This window comes from Lipotes vexillifer, unplaced genomic scaffold (assembly GCF_000442215.2).
Source record: "Lipotes vexillifer unplaced genomic scaffold, Lipotes_vexillifer_v1.1 scaffold189, whole genome shotgun sequence".
In the NCBI taxonomy this organism is placed as follows: Eukaryota; Metazoa; Chordata; class Mammalia; order Artiodactyla; family Lipotidae; genus Lipotes; species Lipotes vexillifer.
In genome coordinates this window covers 3,438,103-3,453,608 of record NW_006785816.1, presented here as the reverse complement: position 1 = coordinate 3,453,608, position 15,506 = coordinate 3,438,103, and the positions used below count along the sequence as shown (strand labels likewise).

The following is a 15,506-nucleotide window of genomic DNA, read 5'->3' as shown; positions in this document are numbered from 1 at the left end:
CATAGGCGGCTCCCAGGACATTCATGTGGTTCACTTTCATGGCCAGACCTTGCTGGAAAATGGCACTCAACAGCACCAGTTAGGGGTCTGGCCTCTTCTGCCTGGTAAAGATCTCGACAGTGAAAAGAGGTCCCTGTGACAAAATGGCGAGAGCAGACAATCTTAGCATCTGTAACTCTTCCTTATTCCCTCCTTGTGCATCTCCTTCCAAAGGCGTTAAAGCATGGGCTCTGGCATGGATCCTGGGCAAAGCCATGTTCTAAACCTGCATGCAGAATACAGAAGAGTCAGCTAAATGTCTGCACTGTTTGTAGCACCACACAGACTAAATGTGCAGCCCAGCTTTCTTCTACAGAGATGCTCTGTCTAGTGCAGATTCTTCCAAGCCATGATGTGTCACGCAGGCCAGGTCTAAAGCAGATTACAAAATGAATCCCATGAGGTTCAGGCAGCTAAATCTTTCTGTTGGGCGGAGATCAGAAACTTACCAGGATTTCGGGGTTCTTGAATTCTACTCCTCACTTTATCACCCTGATATCTTTTGGCAAGTGACTGTAGGAATCTGAATCTTAAACTGACTCATGAGGGGAAAAAAATATTTTTAAATGATTATAAAAGCTAAAGAATAATAAAGGTATTTAAAGCTTTTCATATGCAAAATAATAAGGTTTAGACAAACTACAATCATCAAAAAGGATTTTTATGTGCCAGTGAACTGTTTGTAGGTGTGTATCGTAGGTGTGTGAGTGGAGGTGTAAGTGCTAGATGCCATTGATCTTCAAACTGCAGTGGGCATAATACAAATTTACAAAGCTGGTTAAAACACAGATGCTAAGGAGAGATTTTGCTCTCAGAGACTTTGATCTGATAGAACTTGGGCAGGGGCCCAGGATTTTTAACTTTTTTTTTGCATTTTTAACAAGCAGCCTACCTTCCATAATTGCTATCTGAGAAGCTAGTCAGGGCAGTCCTTTGACAGGACTTTGGGTGGGGAGGTTGCTGTATGAATCAGCCTCAGATGTAGGCACCCAAGTCCAAATGGGCCCGATTTAGTTAAGGATGGGGGTAAACAGGGTCCTTGTTTGTTTGAAACATGCCAGTTTCTCATTAACAAAGCTATAAAGACCCACTCTGTTAAAATCAGGGGCAGAAAGGATTAGGTCAAACTCACTCCTAACTTTTAACCAAGTGTTACCAGATCAGTCATCCTTTCCATGAGCCTGCGTGCGACAAGCTGGGGTTCGCTGACCCACCTAAATCTTCATACCTAATATCTGCATTAGAGAGTAGAAGGCTGGAGGTCTTTTTTAGCGTGTTTGAGGAGGATGACCATCAGCTATTACTTTTTACTCACAATCTGGGAAATGGTCACATATTATAGTCAGCAGAATTTAAGTATTAACTGGCGGTAGGTAATGTTAAATACCAGAATGGATAATCAGAGGTTTCAGAAATCTCACTCTTTCAGTGATTTTCTGAAACAATTTTTGTACATCTCTCTCTAAAATGTAAACTTTATAGAAAAATTGAAACATGGGGGAAGGATGTTTTATTTTAATTTTCTCAGATAAAAAAGAAAAACTAGAGAAATGAAGAGAGAGAAAGGAAACATGTACAGTATTTCTGAGGCCCAATGACATATTATTCAAGGTTGCTTTGATAAGCTGTATTATATATGGGTTAACTTGTAACATTATATTTAGATAAATGAAAGTTTCTTTCTAGTAACGGGTGTTGGAGATTTTTTAAAGTCCCAGGGCAATTTATTTTTAGTAAGTTTGTGCGTGTGTTGTCATTGTTGTTTTGTTTTGATCTCTTTGTTATACCTGTAGTCCTGCCTAAAGAGAAATGGGTAACTCTTAAGTTATATTCTAAACCACTTGCAATTCAGGGATTTTAGGATTCTTGGGTAGTGGTCAACCAATGTTAACCTGTTAATCTTTGTGTATGCAACGTTGTCCTTTACTCTCTATTTTAGGTTCATTTAAAACTCTTGAAATGAAGGCATCAAAACCTGGCTGGTGGCTCCTAGACACAGAAGTTGGAGAAAACCAGAGAGCAGGGATGCAAACGCCATTTCTCATCACAGACAGAGGTATCATCCAAGAGCCACATTATTCTTTTAGCAGGAGAGTGCCTGTCCTTAGAATATTACCAATTTTTAGATTGGAACTATTCAACTCTGAGAACTCTGACATAACAGAGGCACAATCTGTAGCAGTAATTTCTTTTATTCTGACCTATAGTCTGACTATACTGCAAACATCAGTTTTAAGCCAAATGGTTCAAACCAAAGGCATTCCTCTCATTTGAGGAACCAATATAAAGCATCCTCCTTCATGATTTGTGATCCATGGGGAAGTAAACATAAGAAATTCTCCAGACTCCCAGAGTAGAGGAGGGGAGAGAAATCAGGAATTCAACTGTGACCGAGATAGTCACTGAACTTGGCATTTCGGTATTCGAGAAACACAGTTTCCATTTGTCCATCCAACCAGCCAGCCAGCCAGCCAGCAAGCCAGAATTTATTAAGCACCTGTTGAGTACCAAGCGCTGTGTCAATATCCAGATAGTTCAGTGGCTAGTATTCCCTTCTTTGATCAGTATATAAATAACATTGTAACCTTCAGGTCAACTTTTGAGAACATAGTCTTATGAGGGATAGTACTTAATATTGTAAAATGGCTTATTTTAAGATACAAACAGATGGAAATCAATTTAAAAAGTATTTGCACTTCAGGATAAGTTGTTTTCCACTAGGGCGTCACTAATTTTAATTTCTATTAAAGGACCAGTTCTTGCTAGTACATTTACTATTTTATGGTCAGACATATTTAAGTCAGTGCCACACAGGTAGGTGAAAACATCTAATTACTGACCCACTAGACGTATAATCTATAGCCATAGAGATATTACTTTATTATATATACTCTGTAAGCAAAAATTATTCATTGTTTTATTTTTTTGTAGACTGTAAAATGCCAATGGGACTAAGCACTGGTCTCATAGCTGATTCACAGATCAAGGCTTCTGAGTTTTGGGGTAAGTAGTAGCATCATAGCCTGTAAAAGGCACCTCCTACAATTGTGCTGTATACGGCCCGCAAAACCGTACATGACAACGCTGCCTGTTGAATCCATGGGCCATTGCTCCTCTCTAGGCTTTTCTCTACCACAACATAGTAAAACAGCAGTAAAATATCTAATTACTGACCCACTAGAGGTATAATCTCTAACCGTGAAAATTTTACTTTGTTATATGTATTTTCTAAGCAGAAATTACTCATTACTCTGCTTTGTAGAATGTAAGATGTCAATGGAACTAACCCGTGAAATATTCTAGCCAGATTCACAGGGTCTTATAGGCCAGGTATTACAGTCCCCATTAATAGAGCCATTTGCTCCATCAACCATGCATCTGTTCAAGAAACTTTTTGTTCACCCACTGTGCATCAGGAACTCCTCCTAAGTTTCCTCTCTCTGCCTTAAACTCTTCCCAACATCAAAAGGTCAAATGTAAGGGATCATGAGGCTCCCATAACTTCCTCCCATGTCTTTCTGTTAGGCAGGCACACTAGGCAGAATCCACATCAACATAACTGAGAAAAAATAAATATGACCTATATGCAGTAAAGGGGGTGGGTGGTAGTTGACAGCTGTCCAAGCACAGGCCTGAAACCAAGATTTCATAATCAGGGACTGACTTATGTAGTAGCTGAGGCCCGTGTCAACTACCTGGTCTCCTAATTGCAACAGAAGTTCCTTTAGGAATCTGGTTTTCCACTGGGACTAAACTCACTTGAGAAATTGCTAGCTGTATGGTGTTTTTTGTTTTTTGTTTTAATTCAGAATAAATTATTTTCTTCCTTCGGATTTAGGTTATTGGGAACCCAAATTAGCAAGACTAAACAATGGTGGATCGTATAATGCTTGGATTGCAGAAAAACTTTCAATAGAATTGAACCCTAAACCTTGGATCCAGGTATATCTTATTAACCTGATAATATTTACTGCTACTGTTAATAGTAAAAATGTGGGGGTTTTGTTTTTGTTTTTTGGCAGCACTACATGGCTTGTGGGATATTAGTTCCCTGACTAGGGATTGAACCCAGGCCCTGGGTAGTGCAACTGCAGAGTCTTAACCACTGGCCTGCCAGGGGATTCCCTGTAATAATAAAAATGACAGTGATTTAATAATTTCTTCTTGTTGTTCTTGCAATGTTGTTAGGGGAAATGACAATTACTAGGTGCTAGGCACCATTCTAAGTACTTTACACACTCAAAATGAACCCTATGAGGTTATTTCTAGTAATATCCCATTTTACAGATAAGGAAAACCTAATGCACAGAGGGATTAACTAACTTCCCAATGTCACACCCACTAGTTAGTGGTTGAGTTTGGATTCAAGTTCAGGTACCCTGTGCTCAAATACGGATTGCCCCTAGCCATTTTATTAGTTTGTTAGGTGTTGGTTGTTTTTTTCTAAAGAAGGTTAGTTTTACAGTGAATTAAGGCAGTGTGTGACTTGTTGACAAGGATGGTTCTGCTTAATGGCTTTTCTATATTGCAGGTAGACATGCAAAGGGAAGTCCTGTTCACAGGGATCCAGACCCAAGGTGCCAAACACTACCTGAAGTCTTACTACACCACCGAGTTCTTTGTGGCTTACAGCTCTGACCGGACAAACTGGCGGATCTTCAAAGGAAACAGCACTAGGAACGTGATGGTCTGTGTGCATTGTTGTTTCTTCCCGAGCCTAGGGTTACTATATCTTTTTTAAAAATACCTTTCTGGGTGTTATAAATACAAACGGCTTTCTTAGTGTCTTATGGAGGAAAGTGGTAAAATGACGTGTATATATGTATTACAAATTAAGGGGATAAGCTTGACTTCTGAAATTCCAAAACTTCATAAAATTTGAAAAAAAAAATCTCTTTATAATCAAACTAAATACCCAGACTTCTCAGATTGGCAGAGGATAGGCAGTAGGGTAGAATATCTTGTCTTGTGCCTTAAAGAGCTCATGCTAAAAATTGGCCACCAAGAGTTTTGATTTTACTAACTCTTACATTTTATTTTGTTCTCTATTTCAGTGTAACTGAAGGAAATAGTAGTGTTAATACCAGTAATGCTCTGAGGCAGTGTGATTCTCACATTTTCTTTTTGCTGCCACGCCTGAGGAGTGACTTTCCTCTGTTGGACTGTCCAGGGGCTCAGCCTGTTTATTCCCAATGACCCAATTATACCAGCCCTAATTCTTCCCCTTCTCCGTCACCCCACTCTTCAAAGAAAGCTATCTGAATGCAAGGAGTCAGTCCACCATTGTTACACTGATAACCTTGAATCAGTTTCATTCTTTCTGTAAATCATTTACTATGTTACTCTCTTCTATATTATCATTTAGCTATTTCTAATAATAAGTTATTTGCACTATACCTTAGAATAGATCATGAAAATCTTAAATTATGGTTCTTACCAATCAGTATTGGAGACAGTACACAAATTACAGTTAAAGTCCATAGCTTAAAGATTTTTGCATCTATGTTCATGAGGGATAGTTGTGTGTAGTTTTATTTGTTTATACTGTCTTTTTTGTTTTAATATCAGAGTAATACTAGCTTCATAACATAAATTAGGTAGTGTGCTCTTCTGTTCTGTTTTCTGGAAGAGATAATCTAGTATTGGTGTTAATTCTTTAAACATTTGGTATAATTCACCAGCAAAACCAGGTGGACCTGGAGATTTGTTTTCTAGGAATTTTAAAATTACAAATTCAATTTCTTTAATAGTTACAGGCTCTTCAAATTACCTATTTCATATGGGGTGAATTTGGGTAGTTTGTGTTTTTTCAGTCAATTGGTCCATTTCCTCTAAGTTGTTAAACTTATGCGTAAGAGTTGTTTGTAGTATTCTCTTATTATCCTTTTGATGTCTGCAGGGTCTGTAGTGATATTGCCTATTTCATTTATGATATTGGTAATTTGCATCTCTTCTCTTTTTGCTTTGTCAGTCTTGCTAGAGATTTGCCAATTTTTAAAGATCTTTTCGAATAACTGGCCCTTTGTTTCACTGCTGTTATCTATTGCTTTTCTGTTTTCAATATTCCTGATATCCGCTCTTTTGTTTTGGTTGGCTCTTCCTGACACTGTTCTGGCAGGGAAATGGGATGGGGCACAGCCTCTTTACAGCCAGGTAGAGGTCAAAGTCCATTCCCTACTTGGCCTCCTCTGTTGACACCTGAGCTGGGACCCCTCCTCTTTGCTGCTGGCGGGGGATGGGATGGTATCCACTGACACTGCAGGAATGGGAGCCTTATTAGAAGCTGGAAGAGATGAAGATCCTGGGTCTCTATTTGGCTTTCTCTGACACAACCCCAGTCAGGGTGTTGGGGTGCCTCCTTACAGTCTCATGAGCATGGAAGTCTAGGCTCCCCAGTTGGCCTTTGCTGCTGTGGGTAGGGAAGGGGCCACAGTGTTTTCTATTCTATGATGTTTGGCTTGAAGTAGAATAATTGTTATCTAAAAGTTTTCTGTCTTGTTAGATTGCTCTTTTCTGGTCCTGAGGCTAGAGAAAGAAGGCTTTTGCTGGGTTTTTTTTTTTTTTTTTTTTTTTTTGTCTGCACCTATTCGTGTTTCCTGGTTCCTGGTTTCTTTACTTATAAGTCTGTATATGCGGTAAAAAGAAAACCCAGGGGACTCACCACTGTGTTGTTCCTTGGGTCCTGAGAACCCTAGCCAGTCTGCCTTTTCTCCACCTTTCAGAGTCCTTTTATGTTTTCAGTTGTACTTATACCATCTTCCTGAAGTGGAAATATTCCCAGTTATCTTTTAAGACCAAATTAATTTGATTCAGGCTACATGAAAACTTTATATTACAATATTAAATTGGATGAAAATTTTATTATAAAATCACCTTATAGAGAATTGTTATATAACTCAATTTTCCTCTCTTCCTCTAGTATTTTAATGGCAATTTGGATGCCTCTACAATAAAAGAGAATCAGTTTGACCCACCTGTTGTGGCTAGATATATTAGAATCTCTCCAACAAAATCCTATAACAAACCTGCCCTTCGATTGGAGCTGCAAGGTTGCGAGGTTAATGGTAAGGAACACAGATGCATTGTTTTCTAGCTGCCACTCAGAAAATCAAGATTTGGGGGGTATGGGAGAATGGGTAGAATTTTTAGTTCTCTTCACTTAGGCTCCTAGAAAAACCTTTGTGAAACAGAGGTTCCACTCAGGTAAACTCTCATTGTGATCTAGACTGAGACTGGTTCTACCAGCCAGAGGGCAGGCTCTCTGAAGAACTCCTGGATCATATGGATACTGCCTTGACCCTCGAAGGAAGGGCCCTAGCAAAGAATGACCTCCATCAGCCCATTTTCAATAAGAACTGAGAGTCAAACTAGGTCTGACTCTTCCAAAGTCTTCCAGCCATGTCACTCAGACTTTAATGTAATAAAAGTATCTAGCAACATTACTGGCATATATTAGGTGTTCAGTGAATGTTTTTGAAATATAAATCTGCCTCCCAACTTCCTGAAACCTTGTTTGAACTCTGTATTCTGTTTCACACTCTATGTAGGTATCCAAGCCTTTTCTATGTAAGCTTCTATTTTTCGGGGGATGTAATGTGACCTGTGGTATAAATAAATCTAGATAATCGTAAATGGCCATAATAAAATTCTACTATATATAACAAGATGCTTAAGGATTTTATCAACTATTCTTCTTCTCTGACTCTTAAAGTGGTGCTTTCCAAATTTTTTCATTTCGAAGCACATATAAAATATAATATCTGTCTCACAGTCTGGGGTAAAAGAATGAAGCAATCCACCCTGGGCTTGGCTGATCTAGGCACCACCTAGCTGCTCAAGAGCTGAGGCGGGAGGGAGATCAATATACAGGCACACCTGTCCAGCAAAAAAATTCTTCAACAAGGAAGGTAAAATAAAGACATATTTATACAATATATACGTATATATGTACACACACACACACACACACACACACACACACACAGGCACACCTAAAACTTGCTGTGGCACATCTGTTGGGGAGCTACAGTGCCTTCTCTCAGGGTAGAAGGAAGAAACCATGGCTTACAGTGGAGAAAGCTGAACCTTGGAATAAGTTTCTTATCAGCTGATAAGAAACTTGTAAGCAGATAACAGTACAATAAACTCTTGATATTCATGAGGGATATGGAAATGGGCATTTTGCCAATGTTCAGATAGCAATGCTATATAACATCTTCCACATAAAATGCAAATTTGGGGGATTACTCTGGCAGTCCAGTGGTTAAGACTTCGCCTTCCAACGCAGGGGGTGCATGTTCGATCCCTGGTGGGGAGTTAAGATCCCACATGCCTCATGGTCAAAAAACCAAAACATAAAACAGAAGCAGTATTGTAACAAATTCAATAAGGACTTTAAAAATGATCCACATCAGAAAAAAAATTGCAAATTTTGATCAGGCAGGAAAACCTGAAACAGCTCTATAAGTCATTATCGTTTTTCTTTCCATATGGTATGCAATGTAACTGGTAGTTTGTTCAGGTCATAGAGTCAAGCTACCCTAAAATGTGACATTCAACAATGTTAGTCTATTTAAAACCTCTATTTTCTATACAAGAAGTATTACTTTTTAAGACCTCTTCACTTTCTTGATGTTTATATAATTAGTATTAGCAGTAAGCTTTCTTCTTTGAAGCCTTTTTTTCATGAAGAAAGTAAGGTATCACTTCAAGAAAATGTCTGCATGATTTGCTAGCAAGAACAAAGTGTCACAAAGATGATGATGATGGGCAGTCAGCTGGGCTCACTCACTATATATGTTTCTTACACTCACAGATCAGCTTTGTTGCCTGTGACATTCAAATTCATGCCTTGGCAAAATTCTAAAGGGTGTATCACATGAATCACCCTCAAAGGGTTGGAAATAAAATATTAAATGTGACTACCAAGGTCCCCTATAACTTCTTCTTTGTAGCTTTTGTTAGAAGAAATAGAGTATGTTTTTATATACATAGATACTTTAGGAGTATTGTCTACCTCAAAGCAAAGAACAAAGGTTCCATGACTCACTGAAGGAGGGAAATGAGTTTAGATGTTTAGAACATGGTATTTGATGTCAACTGCCTGGGCTCAAAGCTAGTTTCTGATTCTTCTAGCAGTATTATTTTAGTCAAGTTACTTTTTCTTGCTGTGCTTTTGTTTTCTCGTTTGTAAAATGGAGATATTTAAGAGCATTAAGTAATACATGTGAAGCCTGAAAACAGGGTTTAGCACTTGGACAATAAATGTTCATTGCTGTGATGGTTGTTTTTGTCATTACTTAGCAGTAATATTATTTCTTGTCTCCTCTGAAGTACAAAATGCCATGCAAGGAATATCAGTGGTATATAATTAATCACATTACTTTTTTCTTGACAGGATGCTCCACACCGCTGGGTATGGAAAGTGGAAAGATAGAAAACAAGCAAATCACAGCTTCCTCAGTTAAAAACTCTTGGTGGGGAGATTACTGGGAACCCTTCCTTGCCCGTCTTAACGCCCAGGGCCGTGTGAATGCCTGGCAAGCCAAGGTGAAATGTCCCCTGCAAATGGAATTCTCTCAGCCTTTCAGAAGAAAGCATAGACCCTCACTACAGGGAACATGGGGGCCCTGGGAAGCCAGAGTATCATCTCCTGCTTCTGCAGATTATGATCCTAGGTCTGAGAACTAGGCTGTGTGTTGTCTTGATAGCTTTAGCTGGAACTTTGGCTCAGAGAGAAGTTATCATCTCTGTGGTCTTGATTTAGACTAGGGGTGGGCAAAATTTTTCTGCAAAGGGCCAGATAATATTTTAGCCTTTGTGAGCCATACATTCTCTGTCATAACTACTCAACTCTGCCATTGTTGCAGGGAAGCAGCCGTCAACGATATGTAAATGCATGAACATGGCTGTGTTCCAATAAAACCTTATTTACAAAAACAGGCAGTAGGCCAGGTTTGGCCTTGGGCTGTAGTTTGCCAACTCCTGATCGAGACAACTTCCATTAGGGATAAATGACTTAGATTTGCAACATCTTGTCTTCTTTTTGTTCTCTCCAGAATTTAGCAATATTTTTCATTTTTGTAAGAGTGTCATTTAAATTTTTTTGTTCTCATTTTTTCAGAACTTTGTAACATTCCTTTAGATAATTGGCAGCCTGATAAGATGCTGCAAAACCAGGTTTATAAATATGTGATCTAAGTTTTGTAAACATCTCACAGAGAGTTATATTGCCCTTGATATTAGCCCATTGAGTAATTAAGGTAACTTTTATTTCTAGTGTAACTATTAATAATTGACTCATTTACTGACCTGAAAAATCTGAATGGCATCAGAAATCAGAACAGTCCAGTCAATCAACTTAATGCAGGTTCCCTATTTTCTGTCCTCCTAACTCCCTCCCTTAAGGAAGCTACACTCCAATTCCCTGGACTCTGTATAGAATCCCACGTCCTAATCTTAAATCAGGCCACCAGATAAAGGAGGAGGGAATGGTGTGATGCAAGGGGAGCAAATAGAAGAGACTATCTGGGCCCAATACAGAGAGTCTTGGGCAACTATGTCTGTGCCTTGAGACTCATTTCTGGATCATCACAGAATCACAGAATGTTAGAAAGGCAAAGGGTTTTACAAAGCATCTGGTCCAGATTTTCCTTTTAAGTCCAAACGCAAAAGAGGTTAAATAATTTTAGCATAGCCTGGTGGTGGAATCAGGAATCCCACTCTCCCGATAGACAGATCTATGCTCCTTCTTGCACCATTTGAAGCAACCCAAGCACCTCATTTTGAAATTTTGCAAAGGGGGGAACTGAGACCCACAGAAGTCAAAGTAATAAAAGTAATAATGTTGTATAACATTATATTGATTTAATTTCTATAATATAAATAAAATAAAATAAATATAACTAAAATAAAGGGACTTCCCTGGCGTTCCAGTGGTTAGGACTCCGCTTCCACTGCCAGTGGCCTGGGTTTGATCCCTGGTGGGGGATCTAAGATCTTCAAGCCATGCAGCACGGCCCAAAAAAAAAAGTTAGAGAGAGGGTATCAACCAATTCTTTCCCAGATGCCCCTTTAGACCTGTTCATGGTGTAACCTTGTCATCCCACCCTCCATTTTACAGCCTTTAAAAAAATTTTGCCCTCTATATAATTTGCTCTTAGTTTTGTGATATAGTAAAGGCTGCAAAGATAAAAGTCTAATTTTAATTTTTAAAGCTGTCATTTTAAATCTGGAATTTTAGGTCAAAACTATTTGTTTCACTTAACCTTCAATAGTATGAAATGTCATGTACAGGGTTTCTTTAGAGAGGTGGAAAATCTAAGCCAGACATATGCAGGTATGCATGCAGACTGAAGTGTCTCTACCTCTTTGATGCCTCCAAAAAAATTTTACACCTACAAAGCTCCCCTAGCTATCTATATGCATTCTGTACCACTCGTACAACCTTGATTTGAAGACACACTAAAACACCACCAGATGTCACTAGAGGGTGTTACAAAATTAACCAAAATTATCTAATACAATCATTTTAATTCAATTAATTTGCTTAAAAAAATACAATAACATGACTACACATATACATACACACATGACTACACATATACATACATATGTGACTACACATATACATACATATGTGACTACACATATACATATATGTGTGTATACACATATGCACATACAGACATGCACATATGAGTGATGTTGAGAAAATATATCAATATTCATTATTTCATATAGAATTGAATGAGACTATGGGGCATGATAAACCTCCCAAAGATGAAAATTAATCTCAGATTACTCTAAAACTCAATTAGTCTTTCTGATTCTCTTTCTCCAAGCGCCTATCATCAAATTAGGCATTTTGTTAGGCCAGAGACAGGACAACGACTATGCCATATCCAGCCCTGGGTGTAGCTTTATTAGGTCTCTGAGATGTTACATTTATTTGAAATATCAGAAAAGAAGAAATTGGACTACTTCTGCTATTGGACATTAGCAATGGAAAGAAAATTGGGGCTTTTCTAAAATAAGTTAAATTGGGAGAGGATACTATCTAATTCTTTCTCAGATAACTCTTCAGTAATATTACCATAGCATTTAAATAAACTTGCTTAAGAGAAAAATATTTACAGGTAATTTAGCAATTTAATACTTTTTCTCAAATAAAATGTATTTATTTGTTGAGCACCATCTGTGTGCCATACATCGTAGTGAACACCTGAAAACAAAACTAAGTCCCTGCCCTCAAAGGGTAAGGAACACAAGTAAACAAATAACTGTTGTACAATGTGTGAAATATTTCAAAAGTTTGTAAACCTGCTGACAATAAACAAGAAGGAACAGGGAAGAATTCTAGGAGAAAGGGAATCCTCAGGGATGAGACAGAAAAGAAATCCTTCCAGCTCAGTGCATTTCTGAGTATCTTGGTCTAAAAAAGCAAAGGTTTTAACGTCAAATGCATTGTTCTAATCATTTTCATAGGCAAACAACAACAATCAGTGGTTACAAATTGATCTGCTCAAAATCAAGAAGATAACAGCAATTGTAACACAGGGTTGCAAGTCTCTGTCCTCTGAAATGTATGTGAAGAGCTACACCATCCAGTACAGTGACCAGGGAGTTGAATGGAAACCTTACAGAGAGAAATCCTCGTTGGTGGACAAGGTACAGGGGTATCTTGGCAAAAAGAAAACAATTTGAAAACTGCTATGATGAGAACAGAACCTCAGATTTGCAAATAGTTCTTTGTATTTGATAAGCATGCACTGACATGCATCACTCTTTAAGTCTTCTAAGTCCTAGCTCTGTAAGTAGCTGGTCTTGGGACAGGGACCATGCACACTATATTTCTGCTTTGACTGAGACACCTATAAAAGAATGAGGACAAAACAGCAGCGGGTGGTGTGAAGTTTAATTAGCTCTGATTGAGAAAGATGGTGAAAGGGTTGTCTCAGCCTGCTTGGACTGTATAACAAATTACCATAGACTGGGTGACAAACAAAAAACACTTATTTCTCACAGTTCTGGAGGCTAGAATCCTAGATCAGGGTGCCAGCATGATTGGGTTTTGGGTGAGGGCAGTCTTCCTGGTTGTGCTTTCATATGGCCTTCCTTGGTGCGTGCACACACAGAGATGCCATGAGGGCCCTACCCCCATCCTAGCCCTAATCATCTCCCAAAGGACCCACCTCCTCATATCATCCCATTGAGGATTAGGGTTTGAACATATGAATTTTGGAAGGACACAAACATACAGTCTGTAACAGGGGTCTAGAAAACCTTCTACGATATTAGCATTAGCTTGGATGTACTTGTTATTCATGGCTGATCACATACCCATGGCCATGTACCTTCCAGTGTCATATTGTTATTCAAACAATTGTTATCCTTCCTGATGAGGAGACTAATTTCCTGCAAGATGAACTATTCCATTATACTCCTAAATTCCTAGTTATACGGTTTTAAAATACTACCAGAGGCAAAGCTAAGGAGATGAACCTAATATTCCAGGAATGGGAATTGCGCTGAAACCAGTAGGAGGGGCAACACAGGAGAAGGGGATGGACATTTATGCTCATCTGGGCTCAGCACTTACCCTCAGTTAATGGATTTGAATCTCTTTCTCTCTAAATCCCTAGGTTGTTTATTTGTTAGGTTTGGTTTGGTTTATTTCTCACTGTATCAAGATACCCTAATAGTAGGGCAAAAATCATTTTTATGAACAAATAGTGACTTAGCTTCTGATGTGTGTAAATCTTGGGGAACTTGCTGGGGATGACAGAAACACACCTAAAACACAGTTTAGTTGATGATATAGGGCATATGACAAAAAGGATAAATAAAAATACATGATGCATTTTATTTTAAAAGTTAGTAATAGCTAACCATTTATTGGTGCCCATTATCTGGCACTTAATAAAGACGTGTCATATGTTTACATACTCTTTAAAATCTTTACAACAACTTCTATGAGGTAAAATTTATTATCCCCATTTTGCCAATAAGGAAATGGATAATCAGAGACTACAAGTAATTTGCTCAAAGTCACATAGCTACAAAGGGGCTAAAGGCAGATATGCTTTTGCAGCTGCCCCACAGCACCATATCAGATTTCTTTATTTTTCCCTGTTTCAACTCAGATCACTGATGAGGTGATATCACTAAAGAGGTATGTCTGGAGTGTGAGTTCATAATTGATTGAGGATCATCTTTGTGATAATGTTGTATGTGTTCATTAATGCCCACAGTTTGAAGTAAAAGGATAAAAAATTATAAGTTTTTCAAATTGAAATACAGTTGATATACAACATTATGTTACTTTCAGGTATAAGATTTTTATACCCATTATGCCATCCTTAAAGATTTTCTCATATTTTGCTTTCAGATTTTCGAAGGAAATAATAATATCAAAGGACATGCGAAGAACTTTTTCAACCCACCAATCATTTCCAGGTTCATACGCATCATTCCTAAAACATGGAATCAAAGCATTGCACTTCGCCTGGAACTCTTTGGCTGTGATATTTAATAGAATTGATTATTCTAAAAGATAGGAGGGACTCAAAGATATCAAACCATTTAGAGTGGACAATGTATTTTAGAGCTATTTTAAATATTAAAAATTTTCCACTATTTCTCTTTTTTCTATTAGAGAATAAAATTTTATATGTGAAACCTTTATAACTTCTTATAACCACTAAGATGATGACAATTATCTCTGCATTAATTTGAGTATAGATGGGAAAATATCAAGAACCAACAAGAAAAGGCTTTTCACTGATTAAAAATGCTAAAGTAATATTCATGTAGTTAACATTCTTCATCATAGTTCCCAAATCCTATACACATTAATAAAAGAGTTGTTACTCTTTTAAACCATTTATAAGCCCAGATAACTTTCATTCCTATATTTTTCTTTAAAAGCACTATGATTTAAGAGTATAGGAAACAAACAGTATTTCTCAATGGTTTGTTTTTCTTGACAGTGGAGAGAAAAAGTCTTACTACATGAAACGACACGTGCTTAAAATACCCTATCTTACTGACATGATAATGATTTTTCTGACCCTCCACGAGTAAAGATACAAGTAAGCATGTTTTCAGTGGTTCCACTGGACTTGTGAATCTGGCCTGTTCTCCCTTGGGACTGATTGCATATACTGATGTTCAGGGTTAGGGATCATTAATAGAACAGATCTAAAATAACCATGGGATGGCTGAACATTGTAACCTTGGCTTCATTCTAGCTGGTAGTACATGGCACACTGTTCCAAAACACAGGCTCACCTACAGGAAAGTGAATACCTATAATACAGAGCTTTGGAACCCTTGGCCCAAATGCAGCTGTTCTTGCTAGAAATGGCCCCTGGCCAAAGTGGCAAACAGTTGAAATTCTCTCTCAGTGCCTTTCTCTTTATGGCCCCAGCCTCCACCTCTCCCTTCCCCTTTCAAGCACTCCCTTC

General features: G+C 38.1%; 1 protein-coding gene across 1 annotated transcript in view; it reads left to right on the top strand.

Moving 5' to 3' along the window:
- F5 (coagulation factor V) overlaps positions 1 to 14,572 on the top strand; it is an 84,914-nt gene extending 70,342 nt beyond the window's left edge. Inside the window, 9 exon segments of the mRNA XM_007458122.1 lie at positions 1 to 104; positions 1,979 to 2,095; positions 2,971 to 3,042; positions 3,878 to 3,981; positions 4,571 to 4,726; positions 6,959 to 7,103; positions 9,437 to 9,588; positions 12,526 to 12,708; positions 14,429 to 14,572. The exon segment at positions 1 to 104 is cut by the window's left edge and continues 16 nt beyond it. Of these exon segments, the coding sequence (XP_007458184.1) occupies positions 1 to 104; positions 1,979 to 2,095; positions 2,971 to 3,042; positions 3,878 to 3,981; positions 4,571 to 4,726; positions 6,959 to 7,103; positions 9,437 to 9,588; positions 12,526 to 12,708; positions 14,429 to 14,572 (1,177 nt within the window).
- Positions 14,573 to 15,506: the final 934 nt, after the last annotated feature.